Source organism: Eublepharis macularius, chromosome 2 (genome assembly GCF_028583425.1).
Source record: "Eublepharis macularius isolate TG4126 chromosome 2, MPM_Emac_v1.0, whole genome shotgun sequence".
In the NCBI taxonomy this organism is placed as follows: domain Eukaryota; kingdom Metazoa; phylum Chordata; class Lepidosauria; order Squamata; family Eublepharidae; genus Eublepharis; species Eublepharis macularius.
The window spans coordinates 175,697,162-175,724,796 of NC_072791.1; the positions used below are offsets into that span (position 1 = coordinate 175,697,162).

Genomic DNA, 27,635 nt, shown 5'->3' on the forward strand with positions numbered 1-27,635 from the left:
AGCCCATCTAGACATGGTAGTAGACATGACACGACACCTGGGGGGCTAGTTGACATTAACAGAGAGGTTGTGGAGAGGCACCTGGCTGCACTGGATGAATACAAATCCCCTGGGCCAGATGGTGTGTACCCAAGAGTGCTCAAAGAACTTTCTAGAGAACTTGCAGAGCTTCTATCATCTTCAAGGTCTCCTGGAGGACTGGGGATGTGCCACAAGATTGGAGAAGAGTGAATGTTATCCCAATCTTTAAGAAAGGGAACAAGGATGACCCGGGAAACTACAGGCTGGTCAGACTCACTTCTGTTGCTGGGAAGATATTAGAGCAGATATTAAAGGGATCGATCTGTAAGCATCTGAAGGACTGCTTAGTGATCCAGGGAAGTCAACATGGTTTTGTCCCCAACAGATCTTGTCAGACCAACCTGGTTTCCTTCTTCGATTGAGTGATGAGCTTACTAGATTGTGGGAACTCTGTCGATGTGATTTACCTGGATTTCAGTAAAGCTTTTGATAAGGTCCCCCATGACATTCTAATGGGTAAACTGGAAGACTGCGGACTGGACTATAGGACAGTTGAGTGGATAGGGAACTGGTTAGAGGACCGCACCCAAAGAGTGGTGGTCAATGGCGTTTCAGATTGGAGGGAGGTTCCAGTGGGGTGCCACAGGGCTTGGTTTTGGGCCCAGTACTTTTCAATAATTTTATCAATGATCTGGATGAAGGGGTAAATGGGCTACTCATTAAATTTGCTGATGATACCAAATTGAGAGGAGTGGCAAACACCCAAGAAGATAGAGTTAAAATTCAACAAGACCTGAATACTCTGGAGAAGTGGGTGGTTGTGAACAGGATGCAATTCAACATAGATAAGTGCACAGTATTACATCTGGGCCACAAAAATGTGAAGCAGAAATACAGGATGGGGAAAACACTTCTGGGTAGTAGTGTATGCGAAAGAAATCTTGGAGTAAGAGTGGACTGTAAACTAAATATGAGCAGTCAATGTGATGCGGTAGCAAAAAAGGCAAACTCAGTCTTGGGCTGTATCAAAAGGGCCTTTGCATCAAAATCACAGGAGGTCATAGTCCCTCTCTATACTGCCTTGGTCAGGCCACACCTGGAGTACTGTGTGCAGTTCTGGAGGCCTCACTTCAAAAAGGATGTGGACAAAATTGAGAGGGTGCAGAAGAGAGCAAAGAGAATGATCAGGGGTCTGGAGATTGAGCCCTACAAGGAAAGGCTGAGGGCCTTGGGTATGTTTAATTTGGAGAAGAGGAGACTGCGGGGAGATATGATTGCTCTCTTTAAATATTTGAAAGGCTGTCATTTGGAGGAGGGCAAGGAGGTGTTCCAGTTGGCAGCAGAGGATTGGGCTTGAAGCAACGGGCTTAAATTACATGCAGAAAGGTACCAGCTGGATATTAGGAAAAACTTTTTCATGATGAGAGTAGTTCAAAGGTGGAATCAGCTGCCTATGGAGGTGGTGAGCTCCCCTTCACTGGCAGTTTTCAAGAAGAGGCTGGATGAATATTTGTCAGGGATGCTTTAGGCTCATCCTGCATTGGACAGGTGATTGACTAGAAGGTCTGTATGGCCCCTTCCAACTCTGTGATTCTATGATTGCTTTTGATTAACACTAAACTTGGAAAAATATATATTTTGTTGAGTTAAAATTTTAAGCTGAAACTTAAACCCAACAAGATGGAGGTGGTATTGGTGGGGGAAAGGTCTGACCCAAGAAATTGGTTGTCTCCCACTACTCCTACTAAAGGAGCAGGATTATAGCATGGGGGTGCTGCTGGACCTGGGCCTCTTGTTGGATAAACCAGTGGCAGCAGTTGACAGTGATGCCTTTCATTAGCTCCAGCTGGTCAGCTAGCTGTTGCTGTTCCTGAGCAGGAAAGATATTGTCATTGTAGTACACGATCTGGTAACATCTAGAGTAGATTTCTTCAATGTGTTCTATGTGAGGCTGCCCTTGAAGACTGGCTGGAAGCTACAGCTGGTACAGAATGCTGACCAGAGTGGGTCATAGGAACCATATCTCTCCTGTTCCATCTACACTGGCTCCCAATTTGCTTCTGGGCTCAATTCAAGATGCTAGTATTGACCTTCAAAGCACTATAGAGCTTTGGGAAAGCACACCGCCTCTCCCATATGAATCTACTCATTGACTCCAGTCCTCTTTGGAGATCCTGCTTTGGGTGCCCCCACCAACTGAGAGTAGAAAGTTGGCAACTTGAGAAAGTGTTTTCTTGTTTATAGTCTAACTAAAGAAAAAATCCATAAAGTGTTTTCTCAGTCCTAGCACCAACCTTTGGAACTTCCTCCCCAGGGACATTTATCTGTTCACCTTTTAATGCTATCTTCTGCCAGCAACGGAAGAATTTTTTGTTTTATTTGACCCACAATAACTATCAGTGGTCTTCCTCTCTGTACTTTGTATTGTGTTTGTATGTGTTTTTATTTAATTTTTTTATACTTTCTAAAATGTTGTTTTAATTTTTTTTATGTTTTAATGTTTGCTACCTTGGCAACCGCGTTTGGATAGAAATGTGGAGTACCAATGTTTTAAAGTAAATAAATAAAACATCAATGGCCTTAGTATGTGAAATGGCAGACTGTGCACTCCATGATGCTCTTGTCACCTTATGGACACCTTATAGCTGCCTATCGCAACAGTATGGAAACACAGCTATGAAGTGGGAGAGGCAGGCCACATCACAGCTAGGCAAACATTACCTTTATGCATGGAACGACTTGTTACCTGGTTTCAGTGAAGGCACCCTAGAAATACAGTCCTCTTTGCACTTATTTATTTATTACTTGCTGCACCCCCCCTTGCATTTTATCTTCACAACAGCTCTGTAAAGTCGGTTCAAATGATAGAGATAGTTTACTGGCCTAAGGTAACCCAGTGGGGATTTGAACCTGGGTCCGCTAGATCCTAGTTCAGCCCTTTAAACACTACAACATCCTGGCTGTCAATAAGGAGTGCTCGAATTTAAACTTTAAAACTATTAAAAGGATGCATCTCAGTGCTGGTCGCCAATGAAGTACCTACACTTGTAAGGAATGACAGGAAAGGGACAACCAAGTCATGATCATGCCTATGGCATTGTTTATGGAAATGTCCTTGACACTGTATGGAAATGTCCTTTATACTGATTGTACTAATCTCACACTGTGTAATCTGCCTTGCATCTTAGTGAGAAAGGTGGACTATAAATGACATACATACACATACATACATACATACACACACACACACACACACACACACACAGTGCTGCTGTAAAGGTGTTTGGCATGGCATTCAAGTGGACATTGAACAGCACCATGCAGGCAATCTGATCAGGGCCTCGACTCACATGTGATCAAAGACTTCAATTAAGATAAGTTCACCTGGCATTCACATTCCTATCAAATTTCTTAGCGTTACTGCTTGGAAGGAAAGACCATTGAAGCTAATGGAATATAAATACCAGCTGTAAGTGAATTGGGGAAAGGAAGAAGAATTAATTTAGATAATAGGGAGTCTAAGGTTGCTTTGGAGCTGCATGGATTTATACACATTTGTGGTTCCTTATTCCTCCTATACATTTTCTTTCATAGCAAAAGTTTTCTCCCCTTCCTTGCTCCACTGATTCTACAAATGGGTTAGCCCGATTTGTATTTTGCAGGATCAGTGGATAAACTGTATTTATCAGCCTGGCCGAGAGAAATTGTGCTATTGCATGCTGAAAAAAGCTGTGCTACAAATGAAAAATTAATATTTTCTTGCTCCATGATTAAAGGAAACTACAATAATTGGGTTTCTCCCTTCCACCTTTTGTCCCTTCTTTTGGAAGAGCAATGTTTTCAATTAAAGCTGTGAATTCTTACCAAAACTGTGCAGACAGTCCTCTTCTAGTCTTTGGAAAGGAATGGTCATACACTGGATTTGGACCTGTAGTTGTAGCAATTCTGTCATGGGGTGTGACTAGTGTCACAGCAGAGTTTGCCGCAAGCTATTAATGAGTCACACACATGTAACTTTGCAAAAGCAGCTGAATAGTATAGATTTAAGAATTAGGAAGGCACTGCACACAAGGTCCATTACAGTAATTCAGTGCCATTGGTGTGTTTTCTTGCTACTTTTCATTGTCTTAAAGTCTCTTATGGAGATTTAATATCTTCCCATCCTGAGAATAGTAGCATCTTCAGTATGCCTGGTCACAAAGAATGTTCAATAAATTTTGTATAAATGGCTTGTACAAATGTATTGAAATCAATGGGCTTTGACTGGAGTAATTCTGCTTAGCATTTCACTGTACATGTGCTGGATTCGCCATTTCTTCAAGGCTGCATACTGTTCATGATATTGGATTGTGGCTGTTAAATTGTTACTTAATTTTAAGCATATTAGTAGATTACTTTAATATGTAAGCCTATGCACAGAATTCCTCTCCTTGCCCTGCTATGTTTCTGTAGTGAGGATGTGTCCCAAAGTGTAGTGAGGATGTGTCTAAAACAAGGACAGTTATATTGTGTTGTTTCTGAACATATAGAAAGTACCTTATTCCCTTTACATTTCATAATAAGGGAATAAGCCATTAAGGGACAGCTGAGTGTGAGCTCTGGGAATGAAAAGGAGAGAAATAAAGAACACTTTGTTTAAAATATGACAACACTGGACCTACAAATCTCAAAATTCCAGAAGCCATTGATTTGTTTTATTTAATACGAAAGGCTACCTTTGCATTTCAGAATAAGACTGCTGAGCAGATACTAGAGTCCTTGACACAAATGCTTTTTATCAAAGGGCAAATCAGTCCTTGTTATGAGAGTTGCAGGAATGATCTTTTACCATCTGAAAATGCCCAGTGATTTTATGAAAAAGAAATTCAAAAGGATATGTTTAGCCTATTGCTTTTCATGAACATTTGTTTACATAGGTTTTTTCCTTAAAACTAAAGATTTCTTTCTTTAGCACCACTCAGTTCTTTGGTGATATTAACACGTGTGGTAGAGAGTGCCCTCAGATCATAGCTGACTTATGGCAAACCCTGGTGGGGTTTTCATGGCAAGAAACTGAGGTGGTTTGACATTGCTTGCCTTGGTAACCCTGGTCTTCTTTGGAGGTTTCTCATCCAATTACTAACTAAAGCCAACCCTGCTTAGCTTCTGAGATCTGACAAGATCAGGATCGCCTGGGCTATCCAAGTCAGGGAATTAAAACAATATAAGAAACTCTAAAAAAAAAATCCACATATTTTGTTCAATTCAGTTTGTGGCATCAAACAAAGTCTGAAAAATAGCTACCATTTCAGTAGACCAATGGTTCCCAACCTTTCCAGTATGGTGATCCACAGGTCCAAATTTTATTTTATTAATTTATTTATTTCAAATTTCTATTCTGCCCTCCCTGCGAGCGGGCTCAGGGCGGATAACAACATATTAAAATAAAAAAACAATAAAAACAACGTATTAAAATACAATAAAAATCCATACACATTTAAAACAGGATGGTGGACAGCCTTCACAGGGAGGGTTAAGATTTTATACCCCCCCTTTTTTTTCAGGCCAGTGGAGGCCCAGCCTCAGCCATATGCCTGGTGGAACAACGCTGTCTTGCAGGCCCGGCAGAAGGATAGTAAGTCCTGCCAGGCCCTGATTTCAGCAGACAGAGCATTCCACCAGGTGGGAGCCAGGACCAAAAAGGCCCTGGCTCTAGTCGAGGCTAGATGGGCCTCCTTGGGGCTAGGGACCACCAACAGCTGTTTGTCCCCTGATCGGAGTGTCCTCCAGGGAATATATGGGGAGAGACGGTCCCGTAGATATGCTGGTCCCAGTCTGCACAGGGCCTTATAGGTCAATACCAGAACCTTAATTCTGATCCAGTCCTCCACTGGCAACCAATGCAGCTCGTGCAAGAACGGTGTTATATGTGCCTTATTTGGCACTCTTGTAATAACACGTACCACTGCATTTTGTACCAGCTGTAATCTCCAGGTCAGGCTCAAGGGCAGCCCTGCATAGAACGAGTTACAGTAATCTAGCCTAGAGATGACCATTGTCACGGGTTGACAGATAAGGGACAAGTTGCCTGGTCTGCCACAGATGGAAAAAAGAGGACCTGACAACTCCACCAGCTCATCTAACGAACCGCTGTGGAACACTGGATCCCACAAAGCATTCTGGAACCCAATTGGGTCCATAAGTCTCTGAGGGCAAGCATAAATCAGCTTACTGCCCTTGCAAGGGGGGGTGGTATCCCCAGCCGAGCCTTCAGGACCGAGTGGTCTGACCATGGCACCAGTTCTACCACTTCCAGATCCACATTTAACCCCATCCCAAAGATCAAATCTAGCGTGTGGCCTGCTTGATGTGTAGGGGTCGATACAAATTGGGAGAGTCTCAGTGCTGCCACGGAAGACACCAGGTCCCCAGCCTGCACAGAGGAGGCGTCATCGACATGGATGTTGAAGTCCTCCAGCACCATCAGTCTGGAGTACTCCAAGACCCACCCCGCTACCGTCTCTAGGAAGCGCAACAGGGTATCTGCTAGTTCTCTAGGCGATCGGTACACCAGACAGGGTATGCTGCCCCATCCAGGACCGGCCGGAGAGTGAAAAGGTGTTGTTGAGGATTGCTAAGTTGAGATGATGCAGAAAGATGGCAGATATTGACAAAGAGGTGAGTGGCAAGTGGCTTGATGCAATACATCTCCCATAGCAGGTAGAGAGCAAGGAGGTGTTGCAGGGCCTGGGCAAGCGGTTGGGCTGTTGAAGGAGCAACACCAAGACAGAGCCCGTGCTCGCACATGCCTCTTTCCTCTTCTCACTTTTCCATGCATTGAAAAGCTTCCACTCAATCTCCAGTCTTTCTTCCCCGTCTTTCACCTACTACTGTAAAGTTACTAGTTGCCAGACAGCTTTTTTCCCTTCATTATTATTTCAAAGGGGGAGGAGGAGGCAAGAATGTGAGAATCTGGAAAAGAAGAAAAGGAGAGAAAGAGAAGGATGCAAAGAGCAGGAGCCACCACTAGGAATGGCTTTTCTGCGACCCACTTTCAGAGGCCTTCCAACTTACTTTTGAGTCCCTTTCCACAGGTTGGGAAACACTGCAATAGACCGAAGATGCAACAAAGCTTGTTTAAAGATTTCCTTAGCACTTTAAAATGGCAAATACATAAAATCCTTTGATTCCACTATAAACATTTTTATAACAGAATTCCTGAAATCTACATTTGATGAGAGAGTGTTGTAATTAAACTTTAGAGCTTACAGATGCCATGTTCTAAATCTGATAATCAGGCTGAGAAAAAGGAAGTAACATTCAGAAGCACTCTCAGATTAATAGTATTTTGCCTTAATCCAAAGTTCTGTGTGACCCAGTGCCCACAGTTTTAAACAGCAGTTCCTGAGCCCTACGTTCTGGAACTGGTTGGTCCAACAGGACCGAAACAGCTGGGGCACAGTACCCTGATTTCCATCCTTACTAGTCAATCCACAGGGATATCATGGCCACTGTTAGAGGGATCATGCTCCCTCTTTTTCTCTTCTAGCAAAGGGAAAAGACAAATCAGGCAAATAAGTCACCCTCTGTTTCAAAAATGTACAGGTAGCTCCTTTCTAAATCAAACTGATAATTAATTTAATTGATTTGAAAATTATTTCAGATATTGGATACTAGAGATTTCACATACAGGAGAAAGTTTCTCTCAAAAAGACTTATAAGCAGAGGTGGGCACAATCCCCCAAAAAAATAACAATCCAGCTGATCGTGGATCGGTGCCGGCGACGATACAGAATTAACAATCCACACCGATCATCTCCTGTTCCCAATCCGTGGATCGTGGAGACTAACGCAGGGCGCGCTGCTATTCCCAGCTATGTGGGAAGATGGGTGGTGGCAGTGGCCGCCGGGCCCAGAAGGCACGGGGAGACAGCGACGAGCCTCCTCCCCTCAGGAGGCAGGGGGTCTGGCCACTCGTCGGCGGCACCCCCCATGTGCCTTCCCACCAGGCCGAAGAGGAGCACACTGGTATTCCAGGCGAGAAAAGAACGGTGGGTGATGACAGCAGCATCTGTGTTTGTGTTTGGCCGTCTGTGTTTGGCCATCAGAGCTGCCTATCAGGGTTTGCAGGGATGAGATTGGAGTGCCCATGGCTACAGAACACCCCCTTCCCCCTCCCTCCCCTGGGTGTCTTCTCCCAACTGATGACTGCTTTGCTGCTCTGTGGTTGGAAGGAAGCCCTGCTGATCAAGGAAAGCTGGGCTTCCATTCGGGTTTCCAGGGGGACAGAAGGAGGGCAAACACAGCTCAGGGATTCCCCTGGCTCCATTGCCAGGGGAATAGATTGCTGGCGCCTGAGTGTCTGGATCCCCGATCCAAGCCCGATTGCCCCGATCCAGGCCCCTCCCAATTGCTGGATCGTTGGTCGTGGACGATCACGATCCGCTGGGTCACGATCGCGCTATCGCCATTATCTTGGGTTTTTTCCAATCGTAATGCGGATCGTGCCCATTTCTACTTATAAGCGAGCAACAGAAATGCAGACAATAGAAAGAGTACAACCCAATTTAGCTACATGGGTACACAAAACAATGGCCACAGTGTCCCATCAACATCCTCCAAAGTTCAGATGGCCAGCTTTCCGTTCTTACAGTGACACTTCATCCTCTTCTGAAGAACTGTTTATGATCATTAAGTCTTTTCTCTTGGCCCTCCTTCAAGCTTGTTTTCATCCTATCCTATGTTAGCACTAATTTAGAACTGTTCATCTTCATAAAATATGTGGCACGTAGAATATATTTGACAAGACATGATTTAAAAAGTGGGTTAGTATAGACCAAAAGTCCATCTGTATGCTGAGACCTCTCATCCTAGTAGCTATTCTTATTAACTCTTCTTGTTAACTCTTGTTTTTCACATGGCCTCTGTATGTGCACGGAACAGTATTCCTTAGTAAATCATGTTATCCTCATTTAGTTTATTTAGCAGAGTTCCTAAACATGTAACCTCAGTAAAATCTGCTACCAAAAGACAGATGCACAGAAGTCAGTGACCTAGGTGGCAAGTCATACTGGTTTGCAGCTGTAAATACCTACAATTAAGTCTTCATAAATTTACATAAAACTTTTCTGAATTGCATTTTTGAACAAAAAAACAGTCCAGCACAAAACCCCCACATGTCAATTATTTTAGGGTGATCTCGGCTCAATTTTCAGGGTGTTTACTATGAGTAAAGAGGCTAGAAGCTTCTATTTCACTCTACACTAGTTCTGGCCATGTGTAGACCATGCAGATGGGATGAGTAATATCTTGAGGGATATCTTGGGGAGTATATTTGAGGGCATTTAAGTGTTATTTGCATCTTGCAAAGCCAGTTCAGTTTACAAGATCCTAAAACATTATTCAAAATGCAGTTACGACTTTCATTAAGTAGCTACCATAATGACTAATGGATAGAGCTGAAATGTCAGACAACTATAATACATATTTTTGAACACAATTGTACAAATAAAATCAGCATTGAAGCTTTGCACTATTAAAATGCTATGTAAGACACCTAAAACTCAATCAAATTTGTGATTGGTTACGTAGTTTATAATGAACCTACAATCTACAAAAGACAGTGTGTTATGAAAACAGACAAAATTCTCCTGTGTATTTGATACTTCCATTAATTCTAACAGAGGTCAGTTATACCCAATTGTGTTCCAGTTTTAATCTTCTATAAAAAGACAGAACCAGGATTATAACCAGCAGGAGGAAAACAGATTTAATCATCATTTAGGAATAATGAAATTTTGAAATGGCACAGATTATTTTTTAAAACCTCTATTGTAGGGGTGTCATGCAACCTCACCTGCTTTGTTATCATCTCCAAATGCTAAGAATTCTGGCTGTGTTCTTTGTGCGTGCATGTGTGTTTTCAAAAGAAGAGAACAGATTTCATCATAGAAATATAAAAGCCAATTACTTTTACTGATGTTGTATCAAGAGGAGAACTGAACTTTCTTCCCAGTTGGATAGTTGTTAACCACCTGTAGTGAAAATGGACAGCCAAGCATGAAAGGAAAACACCTTACTGGAGGTATTAAGGTCAAAGGATACAAGCCCACAACTGTTTCAGTTTTCTCCTCAAAATATAATTCAAGGGTATGTGATGATTTTGTCTTAGTGGCAAAGAAGCCAATTCTTACCAATACTAGTACTCATGTATTCATTTGGAAAATAAGATTAGTAAACAGTATGTCATGAATGAGAAGGACTGGAAAAATTCATAGAGGATAGATCTATTGATAGCTATTAGTCTTAGTGGCTAAATGAAACCTCAAAGTGTCAAATATGTCACTGAATAACAGTTGAATGGTGCAACTGCAGGGCAGAGCTATTGCCTTCATGGGGCACCTGGTTGGCCACCAGCAGGTCTTGTCCAGCAAGGTTCTTCTTATATAATTATGAACTGTTTTGTATCATATTGGATCATTAATAAGCAATCTAATATTGAATTGTGTTGACTATTTATAATTCTGATTTAAAGTAGAAAAGTTGTCCCTTTATCTTATTAGGTACTATTAAAGTATACGCTGATTGTCTCATTCTTTTTCTCATTATCTGTTGTATTCTTCTTTTTCCGTCTTGTCTCAAATCTGTGGCCATTTTTACAGTCTATAAATCGCGTGAGACTCATGGAAGGATGCCGGCTTTCTCGTGCGATTTTTGACGCCATCTGTTTACAAAACGCCACAAACAGTGATTTATGGCGGTTTGTAATCGGATGGTGTTAAAAATCGCGGGAGGAAGCCTTCCGTGAGTCTCGTGCGATTTATAGACAGTGTGAAAACGGCCTGTATTCTGCTTCACTCACTGTAATTGTTGTGTTACTACACTTTTAGTCCTCTGTAGTGGCTCCTTCTTTGTTTCCTTGTTATAACTAAATTTTTTCTAACTCACCTTCCTTGACATGTTCTAAATTACCTGTCTACTCTTTATTCCCCATACCTCTTGCACCCTCCGTTCCTTGACTATACCTCTTTTCCCATGCTGCTTCTTATATTGATACTCATGCTTCCTGGTAGATCTGTACCATTATATCACTATCTGTCTATCTTGTCTAAACATATCGGTAGCCTAGTGAGTGGCATTAACTAATGATATGGGAATCCAAATGGAATGTTTCTTTTGCTCTTGTATATAGAATGGTGGAGCTTATGGATGAAGCTCGACTTACACAAGTGTGAAATATGAGAGATTTTAGCTGATTCCCTATTCGTGCTGCAGTCTCCTGATCTCCACAGCCATGAGCACAGATTTTTTTCTGGGACTCAAGAAATTGCTGGGCAAGGGATAGATGGGAAAAAATCCATTTCTACAAAATTACTATACCTTGACCTGGATAGACCAGGCAAGCCCAATCTCAGCAACTAAACAGAGTCAGCTGTGGTCAGTACTCCGATGGGAGACCACCAAGCAAGTCTGGGTTGCTGTACAGAGACAGGGAATGGCAACACTCTTCAGAACATCTCTTGCCTTGAAAACCCTTTGAGATTGCAACTTGATGTGGGGAGGGACTTACTGTTGAATCTGACCCATTACATTTTACTAACCGAACTGATACCAGTTTTTTGTCATGTTGGCTGCCTTCATTTTTCAATCATGCAGTAATTCATACATCAATGTAATTTCTCTTTGGGCAATGCACAGGATATAAATTTACCAATTGCATCATATGTATTGCAAAAGTATGCGTAGAAGGTCATAACTAGCCTGAATGCTTCCATGTTCAGCAGCCAAGGGCAGATGATATAGTGGTATGAGTTTAATTCAAATCATGTGCTCTATTTATAGAATGCTCATCACAAAATAGATTTCAGAGCTGTTATACCTGGCCATTAAAAAACAGTTTCATTTTTATATGAAAAGTTTTATTAAGTTACTTCACTGGAGCTATAGTAATAATTGTGCAGTCCATTATTCTGATCAGTGTTTGTACATTTGAAATTTTCCCCCCTTGACAGACATCAAGAAATTAATTAGGGGGCCTATGCTTGCTACATGCAAATAGCTTGCTCGTTTTCATAAGTAGATCTATAATTGGGTTCCCGCAACCATGCTGATTCACATACGGTACTTATGAGTCAATTAAAATGCTCTAACAAGCAATTACTACTTTATTGTTTAATTTATTTTAGCAAGCCCTGTTGTTCTCTTCAAAAGTTTGCATATATGTAAGGCAACAAGTAGACCATTGCCTATGCCTGAAATGCTGGGGAAACATATTTAAGAGATCAAGCGTATCTGCATTAAGCTTTTGAATGTTGTTCAAGTTGTCAAGGAATGTTGTCCACCATTAGATATTTGTATATGAATTAGAGGTACTGTGAGTGTCTGCAGTTTGCAGGTTATGATGCAAATGCTGTGTGTGAGAGGGTGGGGGGAGTGATGGAATCTGCTGGTGATTAAGAAAATGTTTTTCAAGAAACCTTGAGACTAGACTATAAAGTGCACTTTACATGGTATTTCTTTTGAAGATGATTTGGAAATTTCACCTTTTGCAAAATGGCTCAGTTCAATTATTTTCGGTAGCAAGCTGAAGTGATCATACTACACCAATTTTGTAATCATGTCATTGGCTTCCTTAGTTTCTGATTTAGTTCTAGGTGCTGGTCATTACCCATAAAGCTCTCTATGCCCTTGACCTGGCCATTTACAGTACTGCTTCCATTAAGTTCTACATTGTTCGCTCCGGTTATTAGACCAGGCCCTTTGAAGATCCCATCCTGCAGACAAGTACAATCTCTGGCACTCTTGGTTTTAGCTCCCACCTGGTGGAACAACTTACCAGAGGAAGTTTAGTAAAGCCGCCACTCTTCTGCCCTTCCATAGAGTGTGTAAAGCAGAACTTTTTAAGGGGGACTTCCTGTAAATTGGCATGCTGCTTCTAATATTGTTTATACATGTTTTATTATTATGTATTAGTTTGATTACTGCCCGAATTGGACTGCTGTGGTGTGCAGGAGCACTCTAAGACCCCCTCGTGCCACCGAGCAGCATTCCTGCGCACCACAGTGGTCCGATTAGGCCAAATCAGGCCCAATTTAGCCCCCTGCAGAGGGTGGGAACACTCCTAGGCCAGCACATGGTCTGCATGATGATGTCATTTCCTGGAAGTGACATCATTGCACAGGCTGGGAGCACGCACTTTGCGTGCATAAGTCAGCTATGACTTGACAGCACTTTCTACCACTACCGTTTACTTTTGTTTACTGGTATTTTATTTATTTATGTATGTCATTTATAGTTCACCTTTCTCATGGAGAGTCAAGGCGGATTACACAGTGTGAGATTAGTACAGTCAGTATCAAGAACATTTCCATAAACAATGCTATAGAGTAAATAGATACAAGTTCATAAAAACATTGCATTAGTGGGAATCCAATACAACACAGTGGTAAAATCTATGGTTTCTATCTCATTAGTGAATCATCTGAGATCCCCTTCCTTCAATACAGCCCTCCTATCTGAGTAAAAAAGTCTTTTTGAATAATTCGATTTTGCATCATTTGTGGAAAGCCAGGAGAGTGGGAGCTCTCCTGACTTCCTAAGGCAGGCCATTCCGCTGAGTGGAAGCCACCAGAGAATACTGCCATCCCAGCCAGGGGCTTTAGCCCCTTAGGCTGGTGGCAGCCATTTGCCTCCCTGGCTGGAGGGAGTCGGAGGTGAATAGCCCTGCTTATTGGGCTCTGCTGTGGGGGGCGGAGCTTCCAGGCAGTACGTTGCCGCTCCGCCCTCTTACAGATCAGTCTCGCCTCGTGCTTGGCCCACCCTCCTCACCCTACTTCAGTGCGGGACTAGCCGGTCGCTAGTTTTCGGGACCAGGTAGGAATTTTTTGTCTCCTTGCCCTGATTGGCCTTGGGTTGGGAGTTTTTTCGCCTACCTCGCACTGGGTAAGGGGTGTAGTTTGGTAATGTAGGGGTGGACCTTATTTGCTGCCATGGGTGCAGGATTTAGTTAGGGTTTTATCTGTGGCGGGCCGGTGAGCACCCTTGGCACCTCCCCATTGGTGGGGAACAGGGGTCTTTCAGGAGCGGCAGGCTGCCGTTCGGCCCAGCTGCGAGGTCAGACGCCCTTGGGTGGGGAACCCCTGGACAAGCCGTCTCCCCCCGCTGCCGTGCGGCCGGGTGGGGGAGCTCTCCAGGGGCGATACAGTCCGCCTGGCCAGGACGGGTTGCAGCCATTCATGGGATGGATCGCACCCAGTGGCAGCGGGTGCTCGCCCAGACAGGTCAGGGCGGGGTCCCAGTGATTGACCCCAGGGCCTGACCTGTACCGCTAGTTAGGCCCCTTGCCGTAATTGTTGTTTTGCTGTTTCATTTAATAAAGCGGCCCATTTTACCCAAACCTTGTGTCTGACTCTCATTCCGACTAGGGGGGCAAAGCCCATGTACGGGCTGCTATTGATTTCGCCAATGTGCAGGATTTCACCTGCAGGAAACCCTATTTGGCGAGTGAAACTGTCGTGGAGGAGCATTGGGAGGGAGGTGGTCCCATAAGTATGCCGGACCAAGGCCATGAAAAGCATTGTAAGTGATAACTTATGCCAAACTGAGCACAGTAGCTAATGGGTAGCCAATAGAGTGACTGCAGGATAGGAGTGGTGTTCATGCTCCTGCTCGCTCCTGATAACGGTCGAGCCACAGCGTTTTGCTCCAGTTGGAGTCTCCTAGTTAGTTTAGATAGGAGACCTATGCATAGTGCATTGCAATAGTCAAGTCTTGATATTACCATAGCATGGATCCAGGTGGCCAGGTCAGCCATGTTGAGGTAAGAAGCCATTTTCCAGGCTAGGGAGAGGTTGTAGAAAGCATTTTTTGCGGATGCCTTAACTTGTTTTTCTAGTAATAGCGCTGGATCCAGTATACATTTTAATGTATTTACTGTGATTTTAAATTGAGAAACTGTAAATTTTAATGTCTATGAATGTAATCCGCCCTGAGCCTGCTGGTGAGGGGAGAACGGAATAGAAATTGAAATAAATAATAAATAAAATAATCCCATGGCTCTTAACCAAGTCTGCAAGGGTCAGACAAACTCCATTGAAAGTGGGGAGTACAATGTCCTTGAGGATCTGTTTTTCCAACAAGTATCATTTCTGTCTTGCCTGGGTTCAATTTCAATTTGTTCATTTTCAGCCATTTAACCACAGCTATCAGGCAGCGATCCAAGATTTCTACTGAATCTTGTGGTGATCTGGATAGCAAAATATAGCGTCATCTGCATATTGATGACATCCAACTCTATAACTACAAACGATTTCTCTTAAAGACTTTACATAGAGGGTGAATAATATGGAGGATAAGATTGTGCCCTGCCCTCCCATTCTGGAGATAGCTCCTCCTTAAACAACATTCTGGAGATAGCTTGTCCTTAAAGAACAGAAATGGCACAGAGGTGTTTTTAAAATCCTAAAAATAACTAACTAGTTTGATGGTTGTTGTGGGTTTTCCGGGCTGTATTGCCGTGGTCTTGGCATTGTAGTTCCTGACGTTTCGCCAGCAGCTGTGGCTAGCATCTTCAGAGGTGTAGCACCAAAAGACAGAGATCTCTCAGTGTCAGGAACTACAATGCCAAGACCACGGCAATACAGCCTGGAAAACCCACAACAACCATCGTTCTCCGGCCGTGAAAGCCTTCGACAATACAACTAACTAGTTTATTTATTTTGGGATCTCCCTTAGTTAGGACTCAAAAAAGACCCTCCTCTTTCCAGCTCATGCTACCCAAATAGATCCCTTGGATATCCTGTCACTCAAAGCTCTCTGATTCTATGAGGAATTAACCTTTAACCATCCTGCAGCTGTGTGTGTACAGCCCTTCCAATCTTTTTAAAATATGCAATTGGTTTTAAATATTTTTTATTCTTGAAAAAAGTTAACAATAAATGTAAAATAAATAAGGGCATTCATGGGAGGGGGGAGGTATCTGGTGATGAAACATACAAGCACATATTCAGCAATGAGGATGAATCAGAGAATGGGCCTATTCACTGTACTAGATTTTATATGATGCAATTCTAAACCAACTGGAGATAATAAAATGCATCCATGATCCCCAACAGGGAGTATATCAATTAATTCAGAGCTTCTTAATGAGGTACACCTTACATGAATTTCAAATCAAAACATGTATCAATGCCCTCTCAGTGAGCTTAGATTACTTAGAAGTGTCAAGTAAGAACACTATGTGGTCTTCAGATAACAGCACTTACCCCTCCTAACAATTCATCACACACACCCCAAATAGTTTTATAGCGGTTTGGATTGGGGGGGATAAAATTAATGTTAGCTTAGGCATTGCGTTCTGTGAGGCTTGCATTCCACTTCCCCTGAACACCCTCCTTCCAATTCTCCTAAATACACCACACAGAAAAGAGGCAAAATAATCCTACTTCTTATGTGGTTCCACCCAGTCAAGGGTGGGATGACAAGATTCCTGCTCATCTGTTCTCGACCTCCAACAATAGTCCTCCAGTGCTATTTGTTCAGAATTAGGCAAGGAGGAACCTATTGGGGGGAATTTACCAGTTGTTCACACATAAGATTCCTAAACAAACTCCAAGTTATATTAAATCCTTGTATTAAATGTTGGAGGATATTAGCTGGCAAAAGAGTATTTGCATGTTAAAAAGTTAAGTATGCATAATGGAATGGATGGACAGAATTGTTTCTGTTCAGTTAATACATGACTTAGATTGCTCTGCTGTTCTGAAATGCCCATCCTCACCATGTTGAATTGGTGCCTTTGTGAATAGCATTCACTCCTTGTCTTTGTAATATTTTCTATGTGGGTGGCCAATGCTGAGATACTTTAAGTTAAGAAATCAAAACTCAGTTATCAGCTATTTGGGGGAAATTGTGGACATATTGGTTTAAAATGTTGGTTGACAGCAAAGTCTGAGTAGGCTCATTTAAAGTACTGTTCTATCATGGGGTAGGGGGAAGCCTGCAGTTTTAAAATTCATTAACACCCCCCCCCCCAGCATGCTGCTGGATCAAAGCTTAATCTACTATATTTCAAAAACATATATTAAACTTTATTCTACTTTTCTTCATTTTGCAATTCAATCTCTTTCAGTTGGCTGAGGCAATGAAAACAACATGGGTAATCATTAAAGTGGGAATTAATCTATGATGGTCATAATGACATTGCCAGTTTATTGCAAGATGTAATAGCATCATCTTTATTCAGGTTTTGGATCATTCAGCAGCTTTATTGGACAAAATATCAGTCTTTCACAGAATCATAGAGCTTAACTAGATAACTGGAGCTGAACTGTAATGTGTGAGTAAAACAGCCAACCATTAATTAGGGATGGGATTCTCCTGGGTGTAGGCAGAGGAACCTGTCTAAGATCTGTGCTAAGCTCTGAAATTATTTTAATCAAAACATTTAACATCAACTTGTCATATCTTTGATTGTTGTTCACTTTAAAAAGCTGATGTTTAATTCATGAAAAATTAACCAAAATAACATAATTTGATTAGTTTTTAAAGGGCTTTTATACACACTTGCTCAGAAATCATTTCAAATTCCTGTGTCCCCTCACATCTCTCTCTCTGATTCCGTACAGGATCAGGATCAAAGGAAAATGATATCACAACTTTCTGTATGATAATGCAGTATCATGTAAGGGATGATTAACACTAATGACTTCTAGCCTGTTTAGCCAAATAATTTATTAAGAATTATCCTGCCATGCAGAAAACCATTGTTAGGCAAGGAGCTGCTTTGTTATATTTATAGTCAATTAAATTGCTGTGATGAAGCATTGAAAATAGAGCCATATGGGATCACTTTCCATCTTCCTTGCAATTGAGCATTACTAATGTTACTTGGAATGGGATTGCCCAGATATGAATAAAGATTGTTGAGATGTTGTTTATATTGACATAGATATATTTTTTCACATTTCTGTATGCTGATATGCACCCAGGGGTGGGGGGTGGGGACTAGTATAGACTGCATTGTATGTTCAGCTAAAACCATGTTTCACTGTTTAATAGCCTCTTCCAAATAAACACTTTTGAAGGGTATGTCAATATGTGAATAAAGCTTATTGTATATTCTAGTACATCTCAATATTTAGTATGAATCATCCCCAGTCCCTTCATTATCATTCTTTAAACTGATGCAGGATTCACTATGAGCCTTGCAACCAGAAGGATTCCCAGTCCCAAGAACTTTCTCACTCTGAGTACTAACTGGAATATGTAAGCTATTGTACGTTCTTTGCTCTGGAATTTCTGTAATCCCTGAAACTGCTAGACTGAGGTGAATGACTCTATCAGTGTCTCAGAGAGAACTTTGAAAAGAAACAAATAGCATCATTGCTGTTTTTGAGCTATACATTTTTTGTTTTCAGGTCTTGTTTCATTGGGGGGGGGGGTCGAGGGGTACACATAATTGTTTTTTTTTTCATTTTTCTATTAATGTCTTTTAAAGTTGCTGGAGAGGATGCAAAATGTAATATGTAGCCTTCTTAATAAGTAATCCGATGATTCTATGGTGCTAACATCTTTTTATGTATTTGTCTATCAATCTCTATTTTATTTAGTTGTTACATGTGTCTTGGAGAACAACCGTACAGTAGATGTTAGCGAATGCCTGAAGTGGGCAGAACCTATGCCTTCCCTTGTTCAGGAGTGCCTGATACCTTGCAAAGATGACTGCACATTCACCCCTTGGTCTAAATTTACTACATGTGCTTCAGACTGTGAATCAACAAGAACTAGAAGACGAACCCTCACAGGTGATATCAATATTTCATACTTTATCCTCAGTACTTCTTTCATGAGATTTTGAAAATTTTATTTAAATTTTTTTTTATTGTCATTAAATTGTACATTACAATCAATTTCCTTTAATTTTTCCAATTCTAACCCCCTCCCTTTCCCCCCTTTTGTTGACTTCCAACAGTTTTCCAACCCCTTGTCACTTTTCCCTTACTCATTTCTAATTTATTCTATCTATCAAACGTAAACTTTCACTTTCTTCTAAGCTTATCTATATAACACAGTGCTCCTTCTGTCTTCCTACTTACTTTAACATCTAAATAATGCATAACTAAATAATACATTCTTGGCATATTTTCTTTTGATAATAATCATTTAGCTAATTTTGGTACTCTATACTCTATCTTGTAATCTCATCTTCAATATGGGACAAACAATTTATCCCTCATTTAGCATAATTTTAGATACTTCTATAAACAGTACATTCAATATAAGTCAACCAATTTAACTTATACTCTATATATTACTTTTTCTACATATCTTATCTTCATACTATTTTAATTATATAATTATATTATTCTTCCATTATGCAACTATCCACCAAAAATAGTCAACCAATTTGACCCATATATACCTCCAAACTAATTCAATCAATTTAATACATGATCTATACATTAATATATATTTTCCCACCTTACTTAAATTCCTTCATTGCAATTTTAAACTTATCTCCATTATACGATTATTGCCAGAAATGAAATTAATTAGTTTCTATCCTTATAATTAGTTAATTTCTATCATTATAATTCTTATAATAACACCTATAGTACTTAATGCTATATATAATAGTCTAATAAAATAGTTGCTTAGAAATTCTCATTTAACTCTCCACCCCCCAGTAAAGTCACCTCCCTCTACTTTTATTGTATTTCAGTAATTTTCAAACTGCCACAGTTCTCCTCCCACCTCCCATTTCTTCACTAAATATTGTTTCAGCTTCTCCCAATCCGTGTTGAACTGTCATGGATCAAGGTCTCTCAGTTTCCTTGTCATTTTGTCCATTTCCGCCATGTACAGCAATTTATATATCCAGTCCTCAATAGTTGGCACTTCTTGCACTTTCCACTTTTGCGCGTACAAAAGTCTAGCCGCTGCTGTCATGTAAAATAGCAATGTCCTATATTGTGCTGGAATGTCCTCCATTCCCAAGTTCAGTAGCAGGAGTTCTGGGTTCTTATTAATTTGAAATTGTAAAATCTCGCTTATTACTCTTATTATTTCCCCCCAGTACTGCCTAGCTACCTCACAAGACCACCACATATGATACAAAGATCCCTCATGCTTTTTACATTTCCAGCATTTATTAGACGTGTTCAAATTCCCTAGCGCAATTTTCTTTGGTGTCATATACCAACGATAAATCATTTTGTAGACATTCTCTTTAATATTGGTGCATGTCGTGATCTTCACTGTATTCTTCCACAAGTATTCCCACGCCTCCATTGTTATTTCCTTATTAAAGTTTATAGCCCACTTCACCATTTGCACTTTAACTGTTTCATCTTCAGTATACCATTTCAGCAGCACTTTATATACCTTAGAGATCTCCTTTTTATCCTCTTGTAAAAGTGCCTGTTCTAATTCCGAATCCTCCATTCTTATCCCTCCCTTCACACAGTCCGAATTATAAAGATCTCTGATCTGTCTGTACTGAAACCAATCGTAACTTGGAGACAACTCGTCCTGCGTCTTTATTTTGGGTTTAGAAAATTCCATTCGGGTTATCTCCTTGTATGTTAAACACTGTTGTTCATTATCGACAGTTCTCGGATCTATTACTTCATATGGAACCACCCATGAGGAGGTTCCATCTTGTAGGTAATTTCTGTACTTCTTCCAAGTTGTGAATAGGCTTCTCAGAATATAATGATGTAAGAACATAGAGTCCGCTTTTACTTTATCATACCATAAGTATGCATGCCATCCGAATATTTTTTTATATCCTTCTAAGGCCATTAATTTCCGGTTTTTCAGCATCATCCAATCTTTCAACCACACTAAAGAAATTGCGTCATAATAAAGTCTTAGGTTGGGCAGTTGCATTCCGCCTCTTTCTTTTGCATCTTGTAACACTTTCATTTTCACTTGAGGCTTTTTGCCTGCCCAAACAAAATCTGATATTTTCCTCTGCCATTTTTCAAACTGCTTAGAGTCTCGGATAATTGGTATTGTCTGTAACAGAAACATCACTCTTGGCAACACATTCATCTTAATTACTGCAATTCTTCCCAACCATGACAAGTTCAGTCTGTTCCATTTAATCAAGTCTTGCTCTATCTGAGTCCACAGTTTCTCATAGTTGTTTTTAAATAAATCTATATTCTTTGCAGTCAGTTCAATTCCCAGATATTTCACCTTACTTGTTACTTCGCAGTCTGTTATTTCCATTAATAGTTGTTGTTTTTGTTTAGTCATATTTTTATATAATATCTTTGATTTCTTTTTGTTTACATAAAATCCTGCCAAATCTCCAAACTCCTTAATCTTCTCTATTACTTTTGGCATATTCTCCATTGGATCTTCCACAATTAGCATTATATCGTCCGCAAATGCTCTGACCTTATAGGAAAAGTCCTTTATTTTTATTCCACGGATTGCATTGTCTTCTCGTATCTGTATCATCAGTATTTCCAAAACCAAAATAAACAACAGTGGAGACAATGGGCAACCTTGTCTTGTTCCTTTACCTATAGTCAATTTCTTGGTCACCTCGTTATTCACCACAATTGCTGCACTCTGGTCTCTGTAAATTTCCTTTACTGCTCTTATGAATCTTTCTCCCATTTGTAGCTTTTCCATGGTGGCAAACATAAAGTCCCAGTTCAAATTGTCAAACGCTTTTTCAGCGTCCACAAAGAAGAAACCAACCTCCTTGTCACAACGTTTGTCATAGTATTCAATAGCATTTATAACTGTCCTTAAATTGTCTTTGATTTGTCTATTTGGCAAAAAACCAGCTTGCTCCTCCTCAATAACGTCAGAGAGCCATCCCTTCACTCTTTCCGCCAGTATCTTCACAAACATTTTGTAATCATTATTAAGTAACGATATAGGTCTATAATTTTTCACGTTAGTCAAATCTTGCCCCTCTTTGGGCATCAGTGATATATTAGCTTCACTCCAAGTGTCTGGGATCCGTCGATCCTTTAAAACACCATTAATCACATCTTTTAGGAATGGTGCCAGTTCATTAACCATTACCTTATAAAATTTGGCTGTAAGTCCATTGTAAGTCCAAATTTGGCTGTAAGTCCTGGCGCCTTTCCCAAGTTTGTTGACTGTATTGCCTTTCTTATTTCTTCCTCCGTTACTTCATTGTTCAATTTGTCTCTCCAAGCTTCCGAAATTACTGGGAGCTTCATTTTCTCCAAATATGTCGCTATTGAGTCTTTATTCACCTCTTTTTTATTATACAATTTGGCATAAAATTTATAAAAGGCTCTGCTAATAGCTGTCTGTTCCAGGTACACTTTATTGTCCTCACAGATTTTATTTATTATTTTCTTCTCCTTTCTCTTTTTCAATTGCCATGCCAAATATTTCCCAGGTTTATTTGCGCCTTTGAACGCCTTTTGATTCATTCTCTTAAGGTTCCATTCCAATTCTTTGTTATTCATTGCTGTCAGCTGTTCTTGAAGAATTTTAATGTCCTGGTAGATTTTCTTTTTCCCTGGTCTTTTCTTTAACTGTATTTCTTTGGCTTTTATTTTCTCCGTGATCTCCTGTCTCTTCTCCTCTTTTTTTTCCCTGGCTCTTCCATTTAAGTCCATTAATATGCCCCTAATTACTGCCTTGTAGGTGTCCCATACCTTGTTGGTTGGTACTTCTCTATTCATGTTATATTGTATGAAAAACTTTGTTTCTCTTCTCAACGTCTCCATATTTTCTCCCTCTTGCAGCAAATCCTCATTTATTCTCCATCCTTTCCTTTTACTCCTTTTCCCCAACTTCCACATAATTGGATTATGATCTGAGCCTACCATAGGCATTATTTCCACATCCTTAGTCCAAAGCGCTAAGTCTTTTGAGGCCCAGATCATATCAATTCTTGATAACGTAGAGTGTCTCGCGGAGAAAAACGTATATTGTCTGCCTTTGGGATTTTGTCTTCTCCATACATCTTCTAAAGTTTCCTGTTGCGTCAATACAAAGAACGTCTTTGGTAATAGTCCTCTTTTCTTTTGTGCAGTTGCTAACTTTTTATCTAGTTCCAAGTTTGTCACTCCATTGAAGTCTCCTGCAAGAATTATCTGGTCATAAGAAAGTTCATCTAATTGCTTCCTCAAGTCCTCAAAGAAGCTTTCTTTTGCTCCGTTAGGTGCATAGATTCCAATCACCAATACTCTCTTTAAATTCCATATACATTCCACTGCTAAAAATCTGGCTTCCGCATCTCTCATCACTAACTTTGGCTGTAGCTCCTCTTTTATATACAATACCTCTCCCCTTTTTTTCTTATTAGAGGCCGCTACAAAATCACTGCCCAATTTATTGAATTTTAGATACTTTGCATCCTGTTTTCTAATATGAGTCTCTTGCAAACATACAATATCACATTTTTGTTTTAATAGCCAGTGGAAAATACTTTTTCTCTTATTCGGTGAATTAAGTCCATTTACATTCCAAGATAAAACTTTGCACTCCATATTCATAATCTTGTTGCTGGTAAGTCCTTTTCATTGTCCATTATAAACTGCTCCATCTCTGATTCAGATCTAATGCGCTTTTTCGCTCCTCCAAATTCAAAGGACACTCCTTCTGGTAGTTCCCATCTGTACCTTATTTTCATGTCCTTCAGAATCTGAATTAGAGCTTTATATTTTTTTCGATCTAACAACACCGATCTGGGTAATTCCTTCATGATAATAATCGTCTTGCCATCAATCTCCAATGGATCTTGAAACTGTTTAGTCACAATCTTCTCTTTTATATTTCTGGTTGTGAATTGCACAATCACATCTCTTGGTAGTTTCCTCTGGGTCGCGATTCTTGAATTTACACGATATACCACATCTAGGATAGCCACAACTTCCTCCTCCTCCTTCCCCAGGTATTCAGCTAACACTTCAGTGATCTGTTCTTGAGCTGTCTTTCCTTCCACTTCCGGCAAGCCGCGAAACCTCAGCTGCTTCTCCATATGTTTACTTTCCGCAACCGCCATTCTCCCCCTCATCACCCTCATCTCTGTTCGTTGCGTATCTGCTAAGTTCTCCACCACACTTTCCACTACCTTGACTCTTTGCTGTGTTCCCTGCAAGTCATTTTGCATTGTTTCCATACCTTTCTTCACTTCTGCCAGCTCATTTTTCACTGTCTCTTTAACCTCTTTAACCTCTTTCACCAACTCCGGTTTCATGTCCTTGAGCTCTTTAATCACTTCTAAAAGTTTTTTATCCAAATTCTCTATCGCCGATTGCCACTCTTTTTTCGACATCGTGGGGCTTGCTTTCGCTCGCTCCCACGAGTCCGCTCTCTTCCTTAGCTCCATGGCGTTTAATTTAATGTCCTTTTAGTTTAAATGTCCCGGTCTTTCCAAAAAAAACTTTTAAAGAGTCCAAAATGTCGGGCGTCTTTTCTCTATGGTTCCTCTATGATTTTTGTAATCCAATATGGCTTACTTCCTCTTTTGCTGAAGCCGCGGCTCTTCCCCTTTCAAAAATGGCGATTCCCTACTTCCTGCCCTCTGGCAAGGGCCGCCTCTCTCCAGCAACTCTATTGTTGTTACGTACTTCCTGTTCCCCGACTTCCCACAGCAGTTCTCGCGATGGTGAAACTTTCTCACAGCCTGATATCTCCTTCTAGCCACAGGTATTCAAAACAATAGTCCAATTTCTTTAAAAGCTTCGTTTAACTTAGTCCTTTTTCTAATATAATTCTTGCCGGGTCCTCCCCTCCTTATACTTGGTCTGTTGCAGTTTAAAAGTCTACTTTAATTCTTCTTTACTTTAAGTAATCTGTCCCGTTTCAAGAGATAGTGATCTTTACCTTCTCATTCACTTTTCTTGGGTTGTAATCGCTGTTTCAATCTTAGATTCCCATCCACTCTTTCTTCCCCTGTTGAAGCTTGGGCATGTAGGTCTTATGCCAACCGCATTGGCACCAGGACTGCCGCAGAGATTATAGCCGACCTGTCTTAGGGTGGGACCTCAAGGGTCGGGAGAGGATCCGTTGCGTAGGACCCCCCCTTGCCCGAGATCAACACGCCCTGAGGTGCTTGAGCGTTCTATGTCTGTTCTCCGCCTGAGAACAGTTGGCCACGGGCTTGATTTTGCCCCGCCGGCCGCTTAAACGGCAGCCCGGTCAGCTCCATGATTAGAGCTGCGTTAGACCTCCAAGGATCCCAAACCGGAAGTCGAGATTTTGAAAATTTGTCAAATGCAGTTAGAGTATTATCCATGGAAGGCTCTAGCTTTGGTAGCACGATAATGGGCCCAAACCAATTGTGTTTGTCCCACCTTAAATTTGATGCTGTCTGTCAGTCCTGCACTGCTAGTATGATAACATTGTACTGTTGCAGTGGAGGAAGCAGTTTAAAGAAGAAATTGGTTGTGTGCAGTAACACTCGTATACCTTCTGTTGTCCCTCCTGTCACTTTTAAATAGGGCCTATTCTGTATTATAGAATACAGATGTGCAATGCCAGTAACAATGTTTTCTGACACATAGAACTTTGCACAAGTAAGCATATGCCACCTCTTACCTTGCGAGAGGTCATATTGACAAACGTAATGAGCACTTTGAAGAATAGGTTCAGGATTATTAGAGTGATTGTGATGTTGATTCCTATAGGGTGGCCAGGCACAGCCTGGCAACTGGTATGAGACTTTTTACGGGAGGGCCTTGCAAGTAATGCAGTGACATCAGCAGCAACGTGCTGACATCACTCCCCGTGTGCCCAGAAGTGACACACTCCTGGGCGCACAGGGAATGGCATCAGTGTGTTGGGATGCTACCTGTCATCACCCCCTTCCCCATTTTGCTCCCACAGGCCAGCGGAAGGGCCTGCCAGCAGGAAATTGGTAAACCTAGATTTGTAAGATTTGATGAGCAGATCTGCATTAAATGATTGGATGATGGAGAGATATAACTTGGAAAATGCAAAATTAAAGTATTTTCAGGAAAGTAATAGTAGTTTTAAATAATACTTTTCACATAATTTTAGTCATGCTGCATCATTTATGAATTTTAATTAAATACATAACTTATTTTAAAATTAAAATTGGTAACAGCCTATTCCTGAGGCTAATGCAAATAACACTAATATGTTGTTTTTAAAATGCATAAAATGTATTTGGACAAATTAACATTAAAAAGTATCATCTTTATTTCTAGCTGCTGAGTGCTCAGTCTCTATGCAAACGACAAAAAGTTTTTAAATGTTACCTTTGTAGAGAGTTTAGGCCTTGAGTTTCTGGAACAAATTTTGGAAGGATTTCTAAGCAGGTTTGCAGCTCAGCAAATGCGTGTGTAGCAATTTTATAGGTGCACAGAAGGAAGCATCAGAAAGTGTGGGCAGCCTTCATATATTTATTATGTGATGCATTTTTAAAAAAATTCAAATATATATATTCAATATAATGTCCTTGAAGCAAGTTGCAGCTATAAAAACTATAAAACAATATATTATATAAAATATCAAACAAGCTAGATAAAAGAGAAAAGAAACATAAAACAGAATAACAACAACTTCGATTTATATACCGCCCTTGAAGTTATATATATAACTTAAGTTATATATATAACTTAACACCCACTCAGAGCGGTTTACAAGGTATGTTGTTATTATCCCCACAACAATCACCCTATGAGGTGGATGGGGCTGAGAGAGGTTTTCAAGAACTGTGACTGACCCAGAGTCACCCAGCTGGCTTCAAGTGGAGGAACGAGGAATTAAACCCAGTTTTCTAGATTACAGTCCTGCCACTCTTAACCACTACGCTAAAACTGGCCTACAATCATAAAACATCAGCATGTAATTGATTTACAGTAAATAAAGTCCTTGGCGAATGAGACAGAAAGAGCTTTGTGAAGGGGAAAGCAAGATAAAGTTTTTTAAATATTTCATATAGAAACTTGGGAAAATAAAAATGTTTTTGCCTGGTACGTAAAGGACATCAAATTTGGCATTTATATGGGGAGGGCATTCTACAGTTTGGGTTCCACAACAGAAAAGGCCGTGTTTGTCGTGCCTACTTATCTGATACATCTGTTGAAGTGGGCACACAAATCAGGGCCTCTAGCAATAATCTAGGTGAAGGCAGGTAGTGTTCATGCTGCAAATCTGCTCCTCAAGGAGCACATCCCTCAGGAAACTCCACAGAACCTTTATCAATCAAAATGAGTTTCTAAGAGGTATATGCATGAACTGACGTGTACTCGTGCTGGCTTTTTTGGTATTCAAGGACAGACACCATGAAAAAGACTGGTTCTGAAGGACAGGGCTTTAGTTCTTGTAACAGATGTGGTTGGTTAGTTGCTTTGACCACTATCATAGTGTGAAATTCCATTGCTCCATTAACAATGCAACAGGGGGATGGATCCTATATGGTCACCTAAGATGAGTATTGATGGCTTTTTCTTCTCTGTTTCTTTGTTAAGTTTTCAAGCTGTTTTACTTCATTGCTAACTAGATTCAGCTTTGTTGTAATTATTATTTTATGTCCAGGTCACCATTAGTAACTTATTCCTCTCCTAATTCACATTGTTGGGCGGTGGGAGGAGTTAACTCACTTCATTCTCATTCAAACTAGAGGAATTACTCTTAATATAAGAGATTTGTATTTGCCAAAA

The 27,635-nt window shown here is 40.6% G+C and overlaps 1 protein-coding gene across 1 annotated transcript in view; it reads left to right on the forward strand.

Annotated features, from left to right (window-relative positions):
* Nucleotides 1-27,635, forward strand: part of THSD7B (thrombospondin type 1 domain containing 7B) — a 578,528-nt gene that overhangs the window by 360,388 nt on the left and 190,505 nt on the right. The window contains exon 12 of the mRNA XM_054972840.1: nt 18,609-18,803. Within this exon, the coding sequence (XP_054828815.1) occupies nt 18,609-18,803 (195 nt within the window). The remainder of the gene's footprint in view (nt 1-18,608; nt 18,804-27,635) is intronic.